At 42.9% G+C, this 25,295-nt stretch overlaps 1 protein-coding gene across 2 annotated transcripts in view; it reads right to left on the bottom strand.

Moving 5' to 3' along the window:
• Positions 1 to 265: 265 nt before the first annotated feature.
• The window catches only part of HSD17B14 (hydroxysteroid 17-beta dehydrogenase 14), a 74,122-nt gene continuing 49,092 nt past the window's right edge, over positions 266 to 25,295 (bottom strand). For both annotated transcript variants that reach the window (XM_073602777.1, XM_073602778.1), the window contains 3 exons: positions 23,576 to 23,643; positions 11,923 to 12,019; positions 266 to 2,693 (listed from right to left, as the gene is read on the bottom strand). In XM_073602777.1, the coding sequence (XP_073458878.1) occupies positions 2,529 to 2,693; positions 11,923 to 12,019; positions 23,576 to 23,643 (330 nt within the window). In that variant the 3' untranslated portion in view covers positions 266 to 2,528. The remainder of the gene's footprint in view (positions 2,694 to 11,922; positions 12,020 to 23,575; positions 23,644 to 25,295) is intronic.

The following is a 25,295-nucleotide window of genomic DNA, read 5'->3' as shown; positions in this document are numbered from 1 at the left end:
GCCCCATGAATTGGAAAAAGCTTCGGAGCGGAAGGTTCAGCACATTAGAGAGAAGCTATTGCTGAGCTACCCAGCCTGAAAATGCACGTACAGCAAGTCAAGCTGCAGTATCAGCGTTTTGGAGTATGCACCCTTAAAAAGAAGTAAGCAATTTATTCAGATTAAATGAGATCTTGTGTTCTGGCATGAAAGAATATACCTGAACCAGAGAATACACAAAGGATACAATGGTATTTTATTAAAGTAAAAAGAAAAAAAAAAACAATTTAAAATTTTATAAAATATTTATTGCTTTTTTCATGTTGAAATTGTAATTATTAAACAAAAATAAAAAAAGTAACAGTATCCTTTTTTAATGTGTTAATACCACAAGCTTCAAGCAATTATCAAGTGGTGCCAGTGTTTAATAAAACTTGTTTTCATGTTTAAGCCTTTCATGACTAAGCCTATTTTTGAAATTTGGTGTTTACAAGGTAAAATCCGTATTTTTTGCTAGAAAATTACTTAGAACCCCCAAACATTATATATATTTTTTAGCAGAGAATCTAGAGAATAAAATGGAGATTGTTGCAATATTTTATATCACACGGTATTTGTGCAGCGGTGTTTTAAACGCAAATTTTTGGGAAAAGGGACACTTTCACGAATTTAAAAAAATCCAAACAGTAAAGTTACCCCAATTTTTTTGTATAATGTTAAAGATGATGTTATGCCGAGTAAATAGATACCAAACATGTCACACTTTATAATTGCACGCACTCGTGGAATGGCGACAAACTACGGTACCTATGAATTTCCATAGGCGACACTTTCATTTTTTTTACGGTTACCAGGTTAGAGTTACAGAGGAGGTCTAGTGCTAGAATTATTGCTCTTGCTCTGACGATCGCGGCTATACCTCACATGTGTGATTTGAACACCGTTTACATATGCGGGCGTGACTTCCGTATGCGCTTTCTTTGCTGCGCGAGCTCGCGGGGACGGGGGCGCTTTAAAAAATGTATTATTTTTTTTCTTATTTATTTTATTTATTTTTGTTTTAAAAAATTGTGTTTAAAAAAAAAATTTTTTGATTACTTTTATTGCTGTCACAAGGAATGTAAACATCCCTTGTGACAGTAATAGGTGGTGACAGGTACTCTTTATGGAGGGATCGGGGGTCTAAAAGACCCCCGATCCCTCCTTTGCACTTCAAAGTATTCAGATCGCTGAAAACGGCGATTCTGAATACTGTGTATCTTTTTAAAACCGGCGCCATTGGCAGCCGAGTAAACAGGAAGAGACGTCATGACGTCGCTTCCGTGTTTACGATAAGGAGGCTGGAGGCTGGTTCCAGCCCGCCCCCAGCCGCTGAAGGCAGCTGATTGGTCACCGGGCATCCCGATCGAACGGGAGGCCCGGTAAGAGCCGCGGGAGGCGGCGGGAGGGGGGGACGTCCCCTCCCGCTCCTTCGGTATAACAGCCGAACTACTTTTAGCTTTTAGCCGCATCGCTTGTTATACTCGGATAGCCGATCACTGGCTCTAAACAATGGTACTGGGATGATGCCTGCAGCTGTGGGCATCATCCCGGTATAACCCCGGAAAGCCGAGTACGCACATCTGCGTACCCTCAGCGGGAAGGGGATAATTCTGCAAATTGGTTAGCTATATTGGCTCACAATATATGGAGGTTGTGCTTCCTCATTAGTAACGTAACACAAAGATTGTCCTTTGCCTTCACTACTCAATCAGTCAAAGCCTGGAACCACTATAGAGCCACTAATGTCTTATCTTGATGTGATCATATTGACAGAGACTTCCATTAAATTTGATTATACCATGTATACTTGCTATGGTCTACATTCTGATGCAAACTAGCATTAGATAGGAGGCATACACAGATGCCAGTGGATGGCAATTTGTGATATATTCATAAAAAACGCTCCCAAAACTGGAAATACTGTAATGCCCTGTACACACAGTCGGATTTTCCGACAGAAAAAGTGCAATCGGATTGTGTTGTTGGAAATTCCGATCGTGTGTGAGCTCCATCGGACTTTTTCCGTCGGAATTTCCGACACACAAAGTTTGAGAGCAGGATATAACATTTTCCGACAACAAAATCCGATCGTTTAAATTCCGATCTTGTGTACACAAATCCGACGCACAAAGTGCCACGCATGCTCAGAATAAATTAAGAGACGAAAGCTATTGGCTACTGCCCCGTTTATAGTCCCGACGTACGTATTTTACGTCACCGCATTCAGAACGATCTGATTTTCCAACAACTTTGTGTGACCGTGTGTATGCAAGACAAGTTTAAGCCAACATCCGTCAGAAAAAATCCGATGGATTTTGTTGTCGGAATGTCCGATCAATGTCCGATCGTGTGTACAGGGCATAACAGTTGCAGTGCAACCACCTACATGTTTGCTTTCATTTTGTAAACTTTCAAAAAAATGTACAGTGAGAATATGATTGGATGCTAGAGGTCACACCCTATTTTCCTGGCCTTCAGTTTTCATACATCAGTTGTCCCATGGACAGTCAGTTGTAAATGCTGTTTTGGGTCTTCTGTTGATTCTTATTGCCGTAATTCAGTTCAGCTCCACCGGTAAGGAGAAGATCAATGCCGGTGCAGAATGTGGCTTCTGCCGCCAGGTAAAGTACAGCTTTGGCACACTCTTCCGCTGTGCCCATACGACCAAGTAACTGAAAGAAAAAAAAAAGATCAAAGGAACGCAAGAATTGGGAGAGGAAAACAAATATTAGGTTACAAACACAGATTAGTGTAAGCAGTGGCGTTGTTAGGTGGGTGCGGGGGGTGCGGTCCGCACCCGGGTGACACCCGCCAGAGGGGTGACACCTGTAGGTAGCGGCACGCACCGCTAACACTGCCCGCTGCCCTGATCTGCTCCACGGGACTTGCGCTGTGTCCCTCAGCACAGCGGACTGAAGCCGCCTCCCCCTCCTCTCTGTTTACATTCACACCGGAGGAGGAGGAGCCCGAGGGACACACAAGGCTGTGACTGCTGTGTGTATCATCCGCGCTGTTCTGAGGTCTGTAAACTTCATGTATACAATATAGTATGTGGGTGGACATGTGCAGGGGGGATTCTATACTGAGGGGGATTCTATACTAATGGGGGGCTCTGCACTGGGGGGATTCTATACTAATGGGGGCCTCTGCACTGGGGGGATTCTATACTAATGGGGGGCTCTGCACTGGGGGGATTCTATACTAATGGGGGCTCTGCGCTGAGGGGGTGTCTATACTAATGGGGGGCTCTGCACTGAGGGGGGATTCTATACTAATGGGGGGCTCTGCACTGGGGGGATTCTATACTAATGGGGGCTCTGCACTGGGGGGTGTCTATACTAATGGGGGGCTCTGCACTGGGGGGATTCTATACTAATGGGGGGCTCTGCACTGGGGGGATTCTATACTAATGGGGGCTCTGCACTGAGGGGGTGTCTATACTAATGGGGGGCTCTGCACTGAGGGGGGATTCTATACTAATGGGGGCTCTGCACTGAGGGGGTGTCTATACTAATGGGGGGCTCTGCACTGAGGGGGGGATTCTATACTAATGGGGGCTCTGCACTGGGGGGATTCTATACTAATGGGGGCTCTGCACTGAGGGGGTGTCTATACTAATGGGGGGCTCTGCACTGAGGGGGGATTCTATACTAATGGGGGGCTCTGCACTGGGGGGATTCTATACTAATGGGGGCTCTGCACTGGGGGGTGTCTATACTAATGGGGGGCTCTGCACTGGGGGGATTCTATACTAATGGGGGGCTCTGCACTGGGGGGTGTCTATACTAATGGGGGGGCTCTGCACTGAGGGGGATTCTATACTAATGGGGGGCTCTGCACTGGGGGGATTCTATACTAATGGGGGCTCTGCACTGGGGGGTGTCTATACTAATGGGGGGCTCTGCACTGGGGGGATTCTATACTAATGGGGGGCTCTGCACTTGGGGGTGTCTATACTAATGGGGGGCTCTGCACTGAGGGGGGATTCTATACTAATGGGGGGCTCTGCACTGGGGGGATTCTATACTAATGGGGGCTCTGCACTGGGGGGTGTCTATACTAATGGGGGGCTCTGCACTTTGGGGATTCTATACTAATGGGGGGCTCTGTACTGGGGGGTGTCTATACTAATGGGGGGCTCTGCACTGAGGGGGGATTCTATACTAATGGGGGCTCTGCACTGGGGGGTGTCTATACTAATGGGGGGCTCTGCACTGAGGGGGGATTCTATACTAATGGGGGGCTCTGCACTGAGGGGGATTCTATACTAATGGGGGCTCTGCACTGGGGGGATTCTATACTAATGGGGGGCTCTGCACTGGGGGGGTGTCTATACTAATGGGGGGCTCTGCACTGGGGGGATTCTATACTAATGGGGGCTCTGCACTGGGGGGTGTCTATACTAATGGTGGGCTCTGCACTGGGGGGATTCTATACTAATGGGGCCTCTGCACTGGGGGGATTCTATACTAATGGGGGCTCTGCACTGGGGGATTCTATACTAATGGGGGCTCTGCACTGGGGGGATTCTATACTAATGGGGGCTCTGCACTGGGGGGTGTCTATACTAATGGGGGGCTCTGCACTGGGGGGATTCTATACTAATGGGGGGCTCTGCACTGGGGGGTGTCTATACTAATGGGGGGCTCTGCACTGGGGGGATTCTATACTAATGGGGCCTCTGCACTGGGGGGATTCTATACTAATGGGGGCTCTGCACTGGGGGATTCTATACTAATGGGGGCTCTGCACTGGGGGGATTCTATACTAGTGGGGGCTCTGCACTGGGGGTATTCTATACTAATGGGGGCTCTGCACTGGGGGGATTCTATACTAATGGGGGCTCTGCACTGGGGGATTCTATACTAATGGGGGCTCTGCACTGGGGGATTCTATACTAATGGGGGCTCTGCACTGGGGGGATTCTATACTAATGGGAGGCTTTGCACTGAGGGGGATTCTATACTAATGGGGGCTCTGCACTGGGGGATTCTATACTAATGGGGGCTCTGCACTGAGGGGGATTCTATACTAATGGGGCCTCTGCACTGAGGGGGATTCTATACTAATGGGAGGCTCTGCACTGAGGGGGATTCTATACTAATGGGGCCTCTGCACTGGGGGGGATTCTATACTAATGGGAGGCTCTGCACTGAGGGGGATTCTATACTAATGGGGGGCTCTGCACTGGGGGGATTCTATACTAATGGGAGGCTCTGCACTGAGGGGGATTCTATACTAATGGGGCCTCTGCACTGGGGGGATTCTATACTAATGGGGCCTCTGCACTGGGGGGATTCTATACTAATGGGGGCTCTGCACTGAGGGGATTCTATACTAATGGGGGCTCTGCACTGAGTGGGGATTCTATACTGATGGGGGTCAGCACTGAGGGGGGTGTATGTACTGATGGGGCGGTCTGCACTGAGGTGGGAGGTTGATACTGATGGAGGGGGGTCTGCAGACTCTGCACTGAGGGAGGGTTTCTGTACTGATGGGGGGGTCAGTACTTAGTGGGGGGGTCTATACTGAGGAAAGGGGGTCTGCACTGAGCGGGGGTCTGTACTGATGGAGGGGGTCTGTACTGAGGGAGGGGAGTCTGTACTGAGGGAGGGGAGTCTGTACTTAGTGGGGGGTCTATATTGATGGAAGGGGGTCTGTACTGAGGGAGGGGGGCTATATTGATGGCCTGGAGTCTGTAGTTAGTGGAGGGGGGTCTGTACTGAGGTAGTTGGTGGAGGGGGTGACACCAATTTTTTCGGCACCGGGTGACACCAACCCTAGTGACGCCACTGAGTGTAAGGTAAATCAAGGTAAGCAGTTATTGTACAAATCATCTGATATTGTAAAAGACCAGGATTGATAGGCACAAACAGCATTATCTCTACATAAAGTATACTGGTGATTATTCTTTTTAGTGGAAAGGTACATATGAAAAACTGAAACACAGACAGTAAACAGTGAACTACAGTTCTGTGCAACAACAAGGTTTGTTCATATATTAGGGACTGCTCACAAGTAGGAAGGCTGGCCAGAGACTAGCCTGTATTTGTAGGAGGTGTCTGGGGGGTATATATCCCTTCTCCTCTGTCTGATCCTGCGTTGGCTCGTCTTCAGGGTTACAGCTGATGTCATTTCCAGTTTCACAGGGTGTCCGCGTCACTTCCGGTTTTCGGTTTGCAGAGCGGCAGCATGGTCGGCTACAGGAGACTTGTGGCGGTTCACCTCTCTGGTGTTCACGGTTCCGGTTGGTGCGGGCGGAGGGCATCAGCGCGGGGGGAGGGCCATGTAGGATGCCTCTCGTAGTCATGCGCGGGTCACAGTAGACCATCCATTCCTGGGGCATTGGAGAAAGGGGAGGGGGACAGAGTATCCAGCTAATCTGTCGCTGGAGGTCTGGGGGAGGGCAGACGCATGCTGTCAAATATATATATTGTCCTTCTGTAATCAGAGAAATTACAGATACAAAGCAGATAAAAAAAATATAGTTTCAGGTGTAAGAACAGCCAAAATTATGGTTTTGTTTTAGACTAACATGGGCTTTTTATAACCTTTAGGCACTAAGTGGAGAGATCCACCACTAAGATCCCAGTGTCCACCACAACTACACTTGTAATTTCTCTGCTCTCTGATTTGGCTTTAAAACAATACTGCAGTAATGCGATAATGCCATTTCTCAATTTTTTAATGTGTGTGTGTGTGTGGGGGGGGGGGGGGGGTTGAGATTTCAGAGGGGAGCTTATATGCATGGGGATTCTCTAGCGCCCTTGTTGTGGGTGAATTTATGCTTTCATCTTTGCAGTTCAGTTTTGGGCTTTCCTTTCGGCATGGATCACGGGGGGGGGGGGGTTGTTTGGGGCCACAGGTTACTGCACTGTATACTGTGTGCAACATACGCGTATGTACCGATTTCCCCACCTATACTGAGCTACACACGCTATATCCTGCTCGGTATACTGTATGCGCATATATTTACATCTGTCCCTTGTAATCTCTGCAAGTTGTGAGGTCTGATTGCCAGATGTTTTCAGGCTGGAAGGATAACTAATAAGGGGGGGGGGGGGGGGTGGACTGGGATGGTTGGTGACTCAGCTCCACTGTCACAGTCATTTCTTGCGATACATGCGATTTGTCATAGCGTTTCTGTCGCAGCCTCCTGTTATAGCAGGTTCTCAGAGTGTTTCAGTACCCTCTGACGCGGTTTTGTCCCCCAGGAAGTTTTTCATCTGCCCTAGTGTGCGCATATTTCGTTTCATTATTTGCCCAATACTGGCAGTTACAGTCACATGGGGACAGGTTGGTCAAGGAGTTCAGTGTTACGTATGGTTTGGCCATAGCCTAATTTTAATAAGGTGGATCAGGGGGTTGGAAGATTTCTAAGGTTCTTGACTCTGACTTTCGATGCATATTACCACAGCATATTGGCCGTATCCACCAACACTATCAAGCATATCTATCAGGTGTCCAGCACTTCAGACCCCTGCAAACTCCTGTCAGTTCGTCTATTTTTGCAGCTCAACCTCTCAAAACTTCCCTATACCAAGAAAAGAGACAGGCCAGGGGTTTGTGGGAATTTTACAGAGGGACTTAACTGGTGTTCATTTTGAAGTGTTCGATCTTCTCTGCAATTATTTTGCAGGGGCTCCTCAGGTAAGCCCTTGCTCCCTTTCTCCCACGTATCCTCCCACCACAAGCAGTTCGTTCTCATGTCTGTTTTCTCGAAAATTAGGCTTAATCCAAATCATTTATGGGACATTTATTTGGGAGCTGGGCAGTTTCGCATGTTCCAAACAGCGGGTCCCTTCTTATCATCAATTCATGGGATGCTGGAATTCCTCCTATTATAGTTGATACATACCGGATCCGTATACTGAAGCCATCCGGGTGTTTGCTACTCTACTAGATGTTACCTACCCTTCATTAAGCTTTCTTATCACACCTACTTTCGTGTCTTTTGCCCTCTTTTAGGCGTACTGACCAGCTAGGCCAAGGCACACCTCAGGTCTTGGTATTTAGGGTATCGTATTTCCAAGAGAAGACTATGATTACAAGTAAGAAGGCTGGCCGGAGGCTAGCCTGTATTTGTAGGAGGAGTCTGGGGGGGGTATATATCCCTCCTCTTCTGTCTGATCCTGCGTCGGCACGTCTTCAGGTTTCCCACCCATATCCCCCAAACCTTCATATATACTTATACACATCGTACATTTTTCATATTCATACTTCAGGGTATGCCCTCTTTTAGGCATACTGACAAGCTAGGCCAAGGTACACCTCAGGTCTTGGTAGATAGGGTATCACATTCCCAAGTGAAGACTGACTACAAATAAAGGATTTTTGTTTTATATCAATACAGAGTGAGAGTCATTTTTGGGACAGGGTGGTAATGTCACATATGGAATGACTGCAGCCATAGAGATCGAGATCTGATCAACGTAGCGGAGAGCATCATATAGAGATCTGGTGTTCACAAGTATTGGGACAAGAACCCCAGTCACACCAGATTGTGTTAAATTTAGCAGGACATCCCCTACCCTCATAGGTTATTCAAAAAAAAGGAAGCACTTTATTCACTAAACCTTTCCAGGCACTGATATCTAGCACTTCATTGTATGTGCAATTTAGGACTATAGTTTTCCTTCCATTAAAAAAGCAACAATTGTATGAAAGCTATTTTGGCAAAACTAAAATCTATATCACCAAAATACCAAAAAAAGGCACCAGTTTGGGTAAGGGAAAATTTTTACAGTTTTATTTATATTTTTATAGTGTGCTACATAATAGACATTATTATTTTTCTAATAAAAAATACTTTGCCCCTAGGGGCACCTCCAGCCCCCTTCCTACTCCTGTAATCACCTTCTCCCAATCCAGAGAGAGATATCAATGGCTAGATCACCCGGCTGCTTGTCAAAATCTATCTAGCCAGGCCCAGGATCAATGGAATTGTAGAGTGCATCCAAGATTTTGGACAAGTGGCTGGGCAATCGAATGCATAATATCTCAGTGACCGGTGACTAAGCCTGGGGGAATGGGCTGGGGTTGGGATGATAGAAGTGCAAAGTTGTATATACATTAGGCAAGAATTAATTAATGCCAAAGGTTTGGATGATTACTGGTTCAATAATTATACACAAATGATCTCAGAAACTGTAGAGACTATTGACATCAGATAATCTGATCAGTTGGTTGGAAAGTTATATTTAATTGTCCTAATATCTCTGCTAGTAATATTGCTGTTTCATTAGTGATCATGGGGAGATTTCAGTACCCTGTGCCTTATAACGTAAATATCAATCCCTTGAAGTCAGCACTTGGCCTCAGTCTTCTGTCCCCTGTGCCTTGATGTTGACCATTGAAGCTGCCTACTGCATTTGTAGACCAATAGTGAACACATGAGATGGGAAAGAGTATCTGTTCTTGATTTAGTAGTTTTGGCCCATGCACTACTTACTATTGTAAATTACTTCTAAGACACTCTCATTTGCAATGGCTTTGTATGAAGCAATGATACGAGCAAAGGGGATTAATATAGATAATATAAATATATAAAACCATTATTATAATAGGTACACACAGTTGTATAGCACAGCTGCCCAACAGTCACAAGATAAAACAGAGAAGACAGCTCTGGCCATATCATCCTATTGAGGGTTATGTGAAAAAACACACACATTGAAATAGACCAAGGTTGTCTTTTTAAGTGGGTGGCAGTGGTTGCCCCAATGGTATCCTCAACAGGCTAAATCAAATATGCAATAAAATCTAGGCTTTACTCCAAAAATGCAGCAATGCCTCTATGCCTTGAAAGCAATCATTCTTGTATTCATGCTTGTATGCACTCTAATAAAAATATGATCAAAGCTGTGAATTGTGGAATTCAGCTGACAATGGTTAATGGTTAGCTTTCAAAGCATGATGTCATCACACAATGCATTCCACAGCCATGTTTGTATAAAGCGGCACACCAATGGAGTTTACATGGACTATATGATCTTGAACCTATAATGATGCAATACAGAAATAAAAAAATACACTACAGTTTATCAATCCTATCAGACACTGAAGATCAAGGGAAATACCATTTGGGTAGATAACATCTGTATGAATTACTCACTGGCGTTTATCTTTTCCTGACACCAGTACTGACATCTCATCCATGAGTTCTTCTGCTTCCTTTGATTTTTTTTTTGCATCCAGTGGGTACCTAATATCCTGTGCACAGTTGTCAGCCCTGCTCTGTTCTTTTTTGTGGGGTACAGAACACCTCCTTCCTCCAATTTGGAGATGAGGAGAAGAGGTTTTCTGTAGTACACAGCAGAGAACTGGATAGGGCTGACAACACTGCTTAGGATTTCAGTGCAGCAGAGGCACGGTGTTGTCAGCTCACCCAGGAAATTAGGAGCACACAACATTTTTGTAAGATCAATGGGTATTTTTCTGTTCCTTGCAGCATTTTTAAATAGATAATATGTGGGAAACGTCTCTGTATTGCACAAATGTACTAAAAAAAGCTTTTTTATTTTTTTTCACCCTCAGTATATATTTTAAGGCAGAGATACACCTAACTTTTGTAAAACCGCAAGCAAGATATTTTTTTATTGCAGAAAAGACATGTTATGTCTCTTCTGCAATAATACAAACTTTGTTGTTTTTTGACAAGCGTTGGCCTTCCATGTTCTCCTTGCTGCAAAGGCCACTTATAGGTTGGGGTGGTTTCCATATGTTTGTACTTTTGGTGAATTGGTGAGGGGATGCACTGGATACCTTTGCTGCCATTGTGCTATTGCTGGGTGTCCAGTGCATCCCTACACTTTTAAGGAGGGGTGGGTTCCCTCTAGGCATACCTGCTGTCAATCTATCCTTTATTATATATGTGCTCCATCTTTGGAGACTCTCAAAATTATAGTTAGGACTGCAGTACACTGGGGTGCCGAGAAGTGGCCCTGCAGCTTATGCATATGCAAATATGTGCAAACAAAATCCCTTGGTGTTAACCTCAACGGTTAGACAGGACAATTTGGTTTGTTGAAGGCTGGCTGGTAAGTGAGCTGGAAATTTCTCTTTGTTATTTTTTGACATTCATCACCCTTCCACGTGCTCCTTGCTGCAAAGGCCAGTTATAGGATGGGGTGGTTGCCATTTGTTTGTAATAATACAAACTTACCTGCCTGCTCGCAGTTTTCTACTGAATGTACAATGAGCTATTCGTGCAGCTAAGTCTGCATTCCTGGCACACTTTGGCTATGCCAGAATGACTGATTCCAGCATGTGTGCTGGATGATGTCTTTCTTCTCTGGTCAATCAAGAGGCCAAAAAAACGGCACTCGGAAGAAGATGACAGTGAGGGATGTAACCACTGCATCACTGGAAGGTAGAGTTGAGTATACTAGGGGACTTTATTTCCACTTTAACCAGCTAAGTGTGTGTGGCTTTCCTCCTCAAAAGCCCCCAATGGAATGACCATAACTGTCAGAACCTGCCAGTGAAGGAACCATAACTGACAGAAGCCACAAATGTAAGGGCCATAATTGTCAGATACCCTCCAAAGAAGGAGCCATAACTGGTAAAATCCCCTCAATGCAGGGGCCAAACCAGTAAGAATCCTAACAATAAAAGGTGAAATAACTGTCAGAAGACCCCCCATGCAGGGGCCATAACTGTTGGAAGCCCCCCAATGCAGGAGCCATAACTGTAAGAAGCCCCCCCAATGAAGTAGACATAACTGTCAGAAGCCCCCAATGCAGGGGTCATAACTATGAGAAGCCCCCAATATAGGGGCCATAATTGTGAGATGCCTCCCAGTGTAGAGGACATAACTATTTTTAAACTTTGGTCTTCATAGCTTCTGATCAGCAATGCTATTTGGCGGGGCTGCACATTTTTTATTGGTTACCCCCTCACCTGGGCATCTTTTCCTCCTAGAATCATAACATCAGGATTAGCAGCATGACTGGAGAGTTCCTTCCACAGTGGTGTCCATATGTTTCCTGGAGATATGCTGAAAAATATGCACATTTTATATCATAAAGTTAATTGTGTGCACCATATTATCTGATAAATTCCCTGATAAAAGCTAATTCTATTACTGGATTGTAATAGTCACATAAGTAATCAGAAAATGAACGCTCTATTTAAAAAGGGGCACTTTTCTCTGGCCAGCTGTTGATGTTGTTACAATCTCTATAATCCATATCTACAAAAATATAGCTATACAGGAACTTCATTAGCTGTAAAGAGCAATTGCAGGCAACAAGGGAAAGTAATCAGCGAGTACTAATACTGTACTATCCAGCAAACACTACAGCTGTGTGAAAATCAAAATGTTCATTCAGTTTGCCTTAATGTGAATTATTTGTAATATAATGGAGCCACAGTCCAGGAAGCAGCTCACAGAGCCGTTTGACGTGCACTCCCCCACGTACATCACAAGAAAGAGATATCCTATCACTGGATTACCGACACAGGGGGTTTTGTAGACTGGCATGCAGTACCTTGATGGAGAACGTAGGAACTGACCAGGTAAGCTGTCCACCCTGTATACATCCCAAGGTTTAAAGCAAAACATCAGGCAGATATAAAAGTCCCATATTAATGAAGGTTTATGTGCAATTATAAATGTAACTGCTGCTAGTATGAGTACCTTAATTAATAAGATCCTCTTGCAATCCCCTCTAGCACAGCACTCAAAGAGGGAGAGGAAGCAGCAGCCAAAATATTGCTGCATGCAAATACAGTGACAAGGAAAATGCTGAGAGGAGGAGATAGCAGAGATGACCTCACCAGTCTGCTGCTGCTCTTTCATTGTGCAGTCAGCAAGCCGGGGATGGATAGATGACACCACTGTGTTCCCTGACTGTAAATAAGAAAGTGGAGTCATCTGCCTGGCTGTATTATCTGGCAGTGAGGACAATGGTGACTGACCACTGTACTCTCTTCTGAGGTCTTGATTATGAATAGATTTGCTAACAAACACAAATCCATATATAAATGTAAAAAAAAAAGGCATGATAAAAACATAAAAATATAAAAATAACTTTTACAATCTTTAGGGTACATTCACACCAGTGACTGCATTAGAACGCACCGGCTGGCGTGTGGTGGGATGACAGCAGTGCCAATGCGCCAATTACAGCACATCACACTGTTCATTTATTTTTATTTTTTTTAATAAACTATTGAAATGTCACGGAGTGACATGGCTGCAGTGCAATAAACGGCAGTGGATTGCCTCACACTGCCCTGCACTGAAAAAAGTAGTACTTTTTTTCAGCACACACCATCACAATGTTGTGGTGTGAACCAGCCAGCTCTGCTTTTTGTTTTTGGTTCTGGCACAAGGCGACCAGCAGACTCGGAGAACACAGCAGGAAGGTCCCACCACCTCACTAGGAAAGTTTTTATGAGTACGAACACCCCAGTTCATTTCTGCCACCACATCCCAGAATTAGATAGTGACAAACAGAAAGATTGGGACTTTTTAGGTGCAAATCAATTGGAGAAATATCAAATATAATATATAAAAAATTATTTTATTTTGAAGAACAAAATAAGAATTCACACATTAAAAGAACAGGAGGGGGGATAAATACAAAAATGGCAAGTACTAATTGATTACAGTAACAGTAACACAGCAATAAAGGATGGACTTCCCAACATGTTTCGCCCATGTGTCGGGCTTCCTCAGTGGATGCTGGTCACATGCAGAGTACAGTGCCTTCTATCAAAAAACACACAAACAATTGTATGGATTAGGTTAGTTCACAAGTTTGTATAATCATTTACATTCAACATGGATCTTTATGCATATGCGTCTCCACTGTCAGGGTGCAGCTGCTTACCTTTATTTCCCACCCCCTCACTGCGCACTTCCAGGTCCATGCAAAACCTGATTGACAGATCTGGAGCTGTGCAGTGATTTTGACAAGGGAATGACTGCTTGGGGGTAGGATCCCTAAGCTTGCACATAATGAAGGGGGGAGGGGCGTAATTATGGAATCTTTGCCCTGGGCGCTGGATGATTTTGTCCTGGTACTGGTTAGTGGGCTCAGAAAGATAGTCATTTTTAACCAAAGTGATAAAAATTCAAAGGAACGGGAAGGAAGATTTTTCTTGAACGAACGAAATTTGAACTGTGAATGTGGTTTTCGTTCAGATAAAACTATGCATAATGTTATTCGCATGTTGTAGGCACAAAAGAAACTTGTGTAAAGTGGTATGAAACCCAAAGGCAAATATTTATTATATTGCAGCTCACCAATTCTTAGATGTGAAGGCTGTATTCATTTTCTCTTTTAGGCTTTCTTTCCTTTATTTTCACCTGGTAATTTAGCCGGTAAAGCCTCGTACACACGGTACGATTGTTGGCCAACCGAGCGTCTGATTTTTGTCCAAAGGGCGTGTGCCAGGATTTTGTCTTGCATACTAACCTTACACAATTGTCAGTCAACAAATACGAACATAGTGACGTACTACGAGGAATTTTAGCTCTCGAGCGCCACCCTTTGGGCCTCTTCTGCTAATTTCGTGTTTGATGAGCACTGATTCCGAGCATGCGTGTTTGTACTTTCGACTTTTGTGTGATGGATTTGTGTACTGACAACACGAAAATCAGACAACAGACCGTTGTCCGCCGAATATTTACTAGCCTGTCATCCAACATTTGTTGCCCAAAAGTTGGACAACAATTGTCAGAAGGAGCATACTAACGGTCAGATTTTAGGACAACAGTCTGTCAACAGACAATCCCCTGCCACCAATCTGATCGTGTGTACAAGGCTTAAGTCTGTTGTCTTGTTAAAAGAACAAGCTGTCCTGCAGATGCAGCAGTTAGGGAGTTGAGACAAACCATTTAAAACTGACAGGGGTGCGTAAAATTATCAGCTTTAGTCCGGTCTCCATCAACAGAAGCTTTGTGCAGGAGGCAGCCGACACCGGCTGTGAAAAGCCTGGGAAGTGACGTCACCCATAGAGTTACTATGGGGCTTCCGTTGTCGGATGTGTCCTCTGCACCCGGGCACACAGCGAAGCCGCGGCTGACAGCTCAGTGCGGGGATCGGACCGGCTTCAGAAAAAGGTATGTATAGCGATTTCTTCTTTACAGTGGTAGATAGGTTAGGTCTTAGATTGTGGATAGATTTACAGATTTTAGTTTCAGGGTGAACTTCTATTTTAATACCGCTTTAATATGTCTGGGATTCTATTCAAGTAGCAGGTCAAATAAGGGCTTTTGAATTAAATCAGTTGACCTAATGAATGCTAGATCAAATCCTCTGATGTAATCGCTGAAGTATTTCCATACACATGTACGAATGAAATTGGTGTTTGGCCAGCTTTAGTGCCTAATATGGCCAAGAACATGAAACAACAAGCTGTACTTGCAAATAAGTACAAATCCAATGCCAAAAATCCAACCTACACATCCTGTATGCGGAAACCTTTGTAAAACTATGATATTTACTGCACTTTGTAAAAGAACATAACAATAAAAAAACAAATGCAGTAACTTTTGTGCATGTATTTTTTTAATTAAACTATTAGTTCTCTTACAATGAGGATAACTAGTTGTTATTGCAGATATACCATCTATTTTACTGTTAAATATTGTTCGCTATTCTTAGGCACTGGACAACAGTAAATGTTATTCCCATCATCCCAGTTACACCCATTTGTTCTTTGCCATTGTACACAGCCGCACCCTTGTCCAAACCTTCAGAATTCTTCTATCAGTTCTCTGTACTGTAGAGTTTTCCATGGCTCTTTGTTTTGGTATTGGGATCTTGGTGCTGTGTGATCTCTGCACAGGTTCTGTGTGATCTTGACACAAAAAGGATCCCAATGTTGGTAGTAAGCATGCACAGCTAGAGGATGATTTGGCATTTTACAAAATGTATACTAGTTTTGTACACATTTTCTTTATATAAATATACAGGGCTTTTTTTTTCTCAGAGAATAAGTGCAGGAACTCCCCACTTCTGAGCCACCCCTTGTCTCTGCCCCCTACCCACAGTTACTTGCTTCCACCCCCTACCCACCTCCTAGTAGCGCCTCTTTTAGAGAATACAGAGCCAAGTATCATTTTGTGGTGCTAAGTAATTTGAATGGGATTTGTTAATAACGAGAAAAGTAGTAAAACCGATCCTCAACAGCAACAACAGACTGATCTAAAATCAATAGAACCCCCCCAGCAACAATGGACTCCGACAACTAAATACCACCCCAGCAGCAACAACAGATCTCCCAGCAGCCAGCATCAATAGACTCTCCAGCAGCTAGCAACAATCCCTCCCTCCCTCAACAGTAGATCTCTTCCAGCAACAATAGACCCCCTCCCTCAACAGTAGATCTCTTCCAGCAACAATTGACCCCCCCAAAAAACAATAGATCCCCCACCAGCAACAATAGACCACCACGCAAAAATAGATCCCCTCCAGCAACAATAGATCCCCCAGCAGCCAGCATGGATAGACCCTCCAACACCCTAGCACTCCTTGCCATTACATACATTCAGTGCTGGAGGTGTGGAACTGCATTCCCACTGAAAAAAAGCCCTTTACTTATATATAAAATATTTTTTTAGTTATGATCACAGCTTTTCAGAACTATAGGTCTAGCTCATCAAGGGAGTGTGCTGGACCTCTGCAGAGTGACGAGTGTCTCCATACAGAGAGAAGGGGTCCTTCCGTGCAACTGCTGACATTGGACAGGCTTTTCCACTGAAGCTTTGGCTGATTTCTAATGGAAAAGAATTATAAGATTTTGCACAATTTTTATGGACGTGCAATGTAAATAGCCGATTTAATCTGAAAGGTTTGGCTTTAAATATCTTCAGTTGCTGCAATATTGCAGCAACTAATATGATCCAGGTATACACATACACACACCAAGAAAGATATAAATAGTAGGCGATGGTTTACAAAGAGGCGATCTTTGTTGCCTCGAAACGCGTAACCACACCCCCACTACTTCCATGTCATCCTCCTGTTGTTCCTGCATCTCCGCTCTGGTCCTGGCTTGAACCGATGTCGTGGTCCATCTCGGACATGGATAGCACTTGAAGGTGGGGGTGCCACAAATGAATTGCCAGGCCCCAGCAGAATTTCAACATTCTGCTCTGCACACCCTACCCAGCTGCTTCCAGGCTCAGCTCTGTTGACCCAGCCGCAACCCTGCCAAGCTATGCTTTTTGCTATAGTGGATTTCTATGCTTTCATTTGTTCAACAAATGTGAGTGCATTTTTTATTTATCCTATTCTTTCCTTTATAAACTTAGTTGGCGGCAGTCCTTGTGTTTTTTTCTATATTGCAGATCATAGAGTGATATCCATAACTCTCCAAGGATGTCGCAGCCACCACAAAGTGAGGTTTCCATGTGAACTTAGTGACCATTATGGATTTTAACTGACCATGCTTCTAAGAATTTTTATAGACTTTATTGTATCGATTTTTTCCGTTGCTTATTTTTAGAGTCCATATTTGGCACCCCAGCCACTTATATAGCACCATATATCACTTTTTTGCATAAATAGTAGGCATTACTCTCATATTTGGCTGTAATGCATATGGAATAAGTGATGCTTAGCCTCCCATATATTAAAATGGGACTCCAGTTTCTTATAAACCTCCAGCCCCTCGGAAAGAACAAAAAAACTACAGATACTTTTTTTCAAGGTTCTTCTGGCCAGTTGTTTTTCATTCAGAAATATGAGTGCCATTTAGTACTAGGAGCCCAGGCCAGACCCCCGGGGGGAGGTGTCAGAGGACATGTGTTGAATGATGGTGGTGGTGATTTAACAAGGTTACTGGTGACATGATGAAAAGGAATTGCTAAGGGTGACAACTCTGGATTGAAAGTGCACACTGCAGTCAAGGCTGCTTTTTCTTTTTTTTTGCTATGTATTTTTTTCTTTAAACTAGGGTTCCACTTTAACCGCTGTAGCCCCAGAAGATTTTACCCCCTTCTTGACCAAAGAACTTTTTACAATTTGGCACTGCGTCGCTTTAACTGACAATTGCGTAGTCGTGCGACGTTGTAACCAAACAAAATAGAGCTTTCTTTTGGTGGTATTTGATCACCTCTGCGGTTTTTATTTTTTGCTCTAAAAACAAAAAAAGAGCAAAATTTATTTTACTTTTTGCTATAATAAATATCCCCAAAAATGTTTTTAAAAAACAAATTTATTCATCAATTTAGGCCAATATATATTCTTCTACATATTTTTGGTAAAAAAAAAATCACAATAAGCGTATATTGATTGGTTTTGCGCAAAAGTTATAGCGTCTGCAAACTATGGGAAAGATTTATGGCATTTTTTTTTTTTTTACTAGTAATCGCAGCAACCTTACGATTTTTAGCGGTACTGCGACATTGCGACGGACAGCTTGGACACTTTTGACAAATTTTTGGGACCAATGACATTTATACAGCGATCAGTGCTAAAAAAAAATGCACTGATTACTGTGTAAATGTCACTGGTAGGGAAGGGGTTAACACTAGGGGGCGATCAAGGGGTTAAATGTGTTTCCTAGTTAGTGTTTCAAACTGTTTGGGGATACGACTGACTGGAGGAGGAGACATATTGTTGTTCCTACTTAGGAAAACCCGATATGTCTCCACTCTCCAGACAGAACAGGGATTTGTTTACACACACAAATCCCCGAGCTGGCTCTCGTGCCCACGATCGCGCCCGCCAGCCACGCGCATCGGGTCCCCTGCTGTGCCGTGTGTATATCAGTAAGTGGGTAAATTGCAATCCTGGGAATTTCAAACAACAGCCTATAGAAACAAAGGCACGATTTAAAAAAATTACAGGAATAGAAAGTAATTACCAAATTATTTTTTTTTGTAACGGGCTGGAGGATTTGACTGGATGAAACCCATATCAACAACTGGACCCCAAAATAACCCAGAGAGGTCAGACATTGCACCCTCAACTAATTTTACAGGCTAGTTGTGATTCAACCAAAGCGTTAAACCCTCATAACAGTGTAGGGTTATGAGTTACAAATCAGCACACAGTTATGAATTCCTAGACTCTAAGCATGCCTATGAAAATCCCTATCAGAGCCAAGGGACTCCAATCATTAACACCTCTCCCATAATCCAAGATTTACACAACCTTTTTGCATTCTTTGGAATCCCTCCATACAACCAAGCTTTTGAGGTAATTATTTATAACCATGTACGTCAATGTTACAGTTTTTTTATTTATTTTTTAATGATTTTTGGAGGAAACAACCATATAAAGCATACTTTACATGGATAACAAATAGTTCAAGTCAATACAGTACAAGGTATTGATGACAAGAAATCCCTCTAATAAAGGAATTTAAACTTTTGTATCTTATCAATGATAAGTGAAAACCAAATTAGTACATTTATGAACAGATCCAAAATATTCACTGTGTAGTCTCTTTCCAAAGTTATAAATAAAATAAAAAATAAAGTCTAAAAAAAGGAAACCAGGTGTCATGTGTTTTATTACAAAATTATTTTCTTACTAAATAAAGGTCTAAATAAGTGTCTGAACATAGGAGTTATGGCTATGAAGTAAAAGTGTCACAAGTTTCAATAAAATTCAACCATTTCCCCCAAATGATGTTGAATTATAAGAGGACATCCTCTTGCTTCGTATGTTAGCTTATATAAAGGGAGGATTTGGTAACACAAATTGAGTCGGAGAGGTAGATATAAATCCATTGGAGGGCCACAGTTTTCTTTTCATAGAACAAAAGTAGGCATAAAAATGTTTCTTTTAGGGGCAGGAATATCTCAATCTCCAAATATGCCCAAGAGACACAATTTTGGATATACTGGGAATGTCAAAATGAAAGGAAATAAAAGCAGGAATCTGGGACAAGAATGGTCTAATCCACAGTGGAGAAGGATCTGGGGATTTTGGTAAATCATGAGCTTAATAATAGCATGCAATGCCAAGCTGTGGTTTCCAAAGCGAGCAAAGTCCTTTCTTGTATTAAGGTATGGACTCCATAGAGAGAGATATATCATTAAGACCTCATCTGGAAGGCCTGGATTTTTTCCTAGGTGTACATAATATAACGGGTACTCACATCTATAGGTAAAGTTGATCCAGGGAATATCAAATTGCCTCTCGGGGGATCAGGAAGGAATTATTTCCCCTGCTGTAGCAAATTAGATCATGCTTTACTGGGGTTTTTCACCTTCCTCTGGATCAACTGTGGGTATAGGATTGTGAATATGGAATTGTATGTTTTTTTTTTGGCTGAACTAGATGGACTTTGTGTCTTTCTTCAACCTAACTATGTAACGATGTCACAGGTCTGGATCATAGGGAGAGGGTCACCCTGATACTTTTGACATTTATTGTAAAGGGGTGTAAACTTTTTATACATTTGGAACAGATGGAGTTATGTATATTAAATTCAATGAAAATATCAGAGTTGAGTGTAATTTATCTGACAGAGATGGAAGTATCAAAATATAATTTTGAAGAGTTTCTGCCACTCCTTTTCCAAAATATCAGAGGTCCCTGTGCTACTTCTCCTGAATCTTGGTAATGATGAGGGATTCAGTCTCTAAGAGTGTGTTATAATAGCTAGAGATGATATGGTAGTGAATTGGTCAAAGCAAAAGATCTTCTAACTTAGAATTATTGATCTGAACTCCTATAAACCCACAGCTATTACCCTTTTGTATAACTTGACCCTCCCTCCTAGATTGTAAGCTCCAACAAACAGGGCCCTCTGATTCCTGTATTGAATTGTATTGTACTTGTACTGTCTGCCCTAATGTTGTAAAGCGCTGCGTAAACTGTCGGCGCTATATAAATCCTGTATAATAATAATAATAAAGAGTTTTCCTCACCTGTGAATAGTTAATTTGGAGTATCCTACTAATTCCCTTCTCTTATCCCAGTTCACCAAATAAAACATAAAAAGAAAAATCTCCTGGTCATCGAAGACAATGAGCGGAAGAGTGTGTGCACCTGTCTATGTGATAATACGTGTAACTGACTGCAGCATAATCAGTGGGAAGCCCGGGTGCAATTATTCCAGCAGTTCCTGTGGGAGCAATGCTACAACTGTATATATACACTGAGCGAAATTATAAATGCAACACTTTTGTGTTTGCCCCTATTTATCATGAGCAGAACGCAAAGATCTATGACTTTTTCTATGTACACAAAAGGCCTATTTCTCTCAAATATTGTTCACAAATCTGTCTAAATCTGTGTTAGTGAGCACTTCTCCTTTGCCGAGATAATCCATCCACCTCACAGCTGTGGCATATCAAGATGCTGATTAGACAGTATGATTATTGCACAGGTGTGCCTTAGGCTGGCCACAATAAAAAGCCACTCTAAAATGTGCAGTTTTACTGTATTGGGGGGGGGGGGGTCGGGGTCCAAAAACCAGTCAGTATCCGGTGTGAACACCATTTGCCTCACGCAGTGCAGCACATCTCCTTTGCATAGAGTCTATCAGGTTGTTGATTGTGGCCTGTGGAATGTTGGTCCATTCCTCTTCAATGGCTGTGCAAAGTTGCTGGATATTGTCAGGAACTGGAACACGCTGTCGTATACATCGATCCAGAACATCCCAAACATGCTCAATGGGTGACATGTCCGGTGATTATGCTGGCCATGCAAGAACTGGGATGTTTTCAGCTTCTAGGAATATGTACAGATTCTTGCAACATGGGGCATGATCATGCTGGAACATAAGGCGATGGTCGTGGATGAATGGCACAACAATGGACCTCAGGATCTCGTCATGGTATTCAAAATACCATCAATAAAATGCACCTGTGTTCGTTGTACATAGCATATGCCTGCCCATACCATAACCCCACCGTCACCATGTGCCGCTCGATCCACAACGTTGACATCAGCAAACCACTCACCCACACGACGCCATACACACTGTCTGCCATCTGCCCTGTACAGTGAAAACCGGGATTAATCTGTGAAGAGAACACCTCTCCAAAGTGCCAGATGCCAAAGAATGTGAGCATTTGCCCGCTCAAGTCGTTTATGACGATGAACTGCAGTCAGGTCGAGACCTCGATGAGGGCGGCGAGCATGCAGATGAGCTTACTTGAGATGGTTTCTGACAGTTTGTGCAGAAATTCTTTGGTTATGCAAATCGATTGCCAAATTCTCTGAAATGCCTTTGGAGACGGCTCATGGTAGAGAAATGAACATTCAATTCAAGGGCAACAGCTCTGGTGGACATTCCTGCAGTCAGCATGCCAATTGCACGCTCCCTCAAAACTTGCGACATCTGTGGCATTGTGCTGTGTGATAAAACTGCACATTTTAAAGTGGCCTTTTATTGTGGCCAGCCTAAGGCACACCTGTGCAATAATCATGCTGTCTAATCAGCATCTTGATATGCCACACCTGTGAGGTGGATGGATTATCTCGGCAAAGGAGAAGTGCTCACTAACACAGATTTAGACAGATTTGTGAACAATATTTGAGAGAAATAGGCCTTTTGTGTACATAGAAAAAGTTGTAGATCTTTGTGTTCAGCTCATGATAAATAGGGGCAAACACAAAAGTGTTGCGTTTATAATTTTGCTCAGTGTATATTGGGAAGTTAGAATATATAACAGCTTAGGTAGGAAAATCATTTAAATAAGGCCCATTGCATAACTTTAGTTTTGAGAGCCCCAATACAGGGACGGAAATTCTGTACAATATATTTAGCAACTGGGGAGTTGTATGTTAATACCAAAATATTTAAATTGATCAGTGATTTGCAGAGGAGAGTAAGGGTCCATAGGGAATATATGGGACTTTGACCAATTAACTCTGAAGCCGTAAAAAGTGTTGAAGTCTAAGTTTCAGTTTAATACCAGTGATGGGAGTAAGTCACACATCTGCAAGTCACAAGCAAGTCTCAAGTCTTAACCTTCAAGTCACAAGCAAGTCCCAAGTTACTGTGGCGAAAAGCAAGCAAGTCAAGTCGAGTCCCTGCTAGAAGTCAAGCAAGTCAAGTCAAGTCATTTATTTTGGTCAAGTCACAAATTAAGTCAAAATACTGATCTACCCCAAAGCCGGGACTCGGGGGGAGCTTTCTTTTGGGGGGGGGGCGGCTTTTGCCTAGGCCAAGACACAGCACTGGTGGTGCCAAGTCATTGCAAGTAAAATAGCCCAAGTCAAAGTCAAGTCGCAAATCATTAGTGACAAGTCAAAGTCAAGTCGAGGCATTTATTTAATTTTGTCAAGCAAGTCGCAAGTCCTCAAACAGGTGACTCGAGTCTGACTCGAGTCAAGTCATGTGACTCGAGTCCCCCACCTCTGTTTAATACATTTCCTAGATCTGGGCTCTGAGATAGTGATAAGTACATTTGTATCTGGCCTAGTTACCTGGTCACATCTCAGTTTACAAGTTTGTAAAAGCAAACTTTAGCTAATTATCTCTTGCTGTGAGCAAATCCTCATTATGCACAGTGATTCTGCAACTGATTCCAAATCACCCAGTGTGAATGGGGCCTAATGGATTTCCAGATCTTTAAAATTATACAAATATAATTGCTGAGCCACTTAATAGCTTAAATTCAATAGCATACCTGTTCACTCTCACACTGTACTGGCTTTCATCTATCGCCATTGCCTTGGTCATTGCAGTTACTGCTCCCTGGAATAGAAATAAACAACCCATCAGGCACAAGGTAAATACAGTAAATTATAGTTAGAACATACCCAAGAGGTATTGAGATCGTTGTGCTTAATGGGGATACAGATAACAATCAGGTTATTCGATTTGTCAATAGAAAACGGTATTTTGGGAGTTTTGGAATTCAATTCAGTAGGACCATATGTGGTGAAATTTGTCACATTGGTAGTGAGGGACTGGATAAGGTCTTCTCTTATAACAATTTTTTTATTTTATGAGACCACAAGCTTAGGGCTGCTGGTTGGTTTGTTTCCAAAGATGTACAGTAGTATGCAGGTCCATGCTGTGTTTGCCAAATAAAACGTCAATGATTTTTTAATATTTTTTCTTAAGCAGATTGTTAAGGTGTTATTTTAATCGACCAAACTGTTTCCGATATGTGTTCCTGTAATTTATTTTTGCAGTATCTTTCACCATATTCCAGGAGACACTAGAGAAAGTTAGTCTATGTTAGTCTATATTAGTCTATGTGTGATGTCACCGCCAAGGCATTTTTGCTGTTGTTGGTGATCTCTCCTCTCCCCTGAAGTAAGCCACTGGGGAGATCATGTGACCGGACCGCAGAGCACTAAGGATAGGTTAGTATACACATCTTTCTTTCACAGGGTAATTAGGAGTTAGAATGGGAGTGGGAAAAGGCTTAACTATTTGTTCTCCAACCTTACTTTTACAATGCTCCTTAACTTTAATTTTCATACACATACATTTTTATTTTTGTGTGTGTTGTCAATCCCACCTTCATCTTATTGATGAGCAAATCTGTTCCAGGGAAAAAGTTACGTTCCCACAAGGCATTAGAAGCCCCCTCTGTTCAAATGTTTGAATGTTTCAGGTACTGTACTACACAAACTGCCTTCCCATGGTAACGAAACAAGGTAAAGTTGTTATGCAGAACCATGCTGAACACGTGGTCAGCAGAGTTCTGTGCAGACCATAATATACACTATATTGCCAGAAGTATTGGGTCACCTGCCTTTACACGCACATAAAATTTAATGGCATCCCAGTCTTAGTTCGTAGGGTTCAATATTGAGTTGGCACACCCTTTGCAGCTATAACAGCTTCAACTCTTCTGGGAAAGCTGTCCACAAGGTTTAGGAGTGTGTCTATGGGAATGTTTGACCATTCTTCCAGAAGGGCATTTGTGAGGTCAGGCACTGATGTAGACGAGAAGGCCTGGCTCGCAGTCTCCACTCTAATTCATCCCAAAGGTGTTCTATTGGGTTAAGGTCAGGACTCTGTGCAGGCCAGTCAAGATCCTCCACCCCAAACTCACTCATCCATTCTCCACATTTTGTCATGTTACAACCAAAAACGTAAATGTATTTTATTGGGATTTTATGTTATAGACCAACAAAAAGTGGCACATAATTGTTAAGTGGAAGGAAAATGATAAATGGTTTTCAAAATGTTTTACAAATAAATATCTGAAAAGTGTGGCGTGCATTTGTATTCAGCCCCTTTTACTCTGATACCCCTAACTAAAATCTAGTGAAACCAACTGCCTTCAGAAGTCACCAAATTAGTAAATAGAGTCCACCTGCGTGTAATTTAATCTCAGTATAAATACAGCTGTTCTGTGAAGCACTCAGAGGTTTGTTAGAGAACAAACA

This window comes from Aquarana catesbeiana, linkage group LG10 (assembly GCF_042186555.1).
Source record: "Aquarana catesbeiana isolate 2022-GZ linkage group LG10, ASM4218655v1, whole genome shotgun sequence".
Classification (NCBI taxonomy): Eukaryota; Metazoa; Chordata; class Amphibia; order Anura; family Ranidae; genus Aquarana; species Aquarana catesbeiana.
The sequence above is the reverse complement of the archived record's forward strand: the minus strand, read 5'-3'. Positions and strand labels throughout refer to the sequence as shown.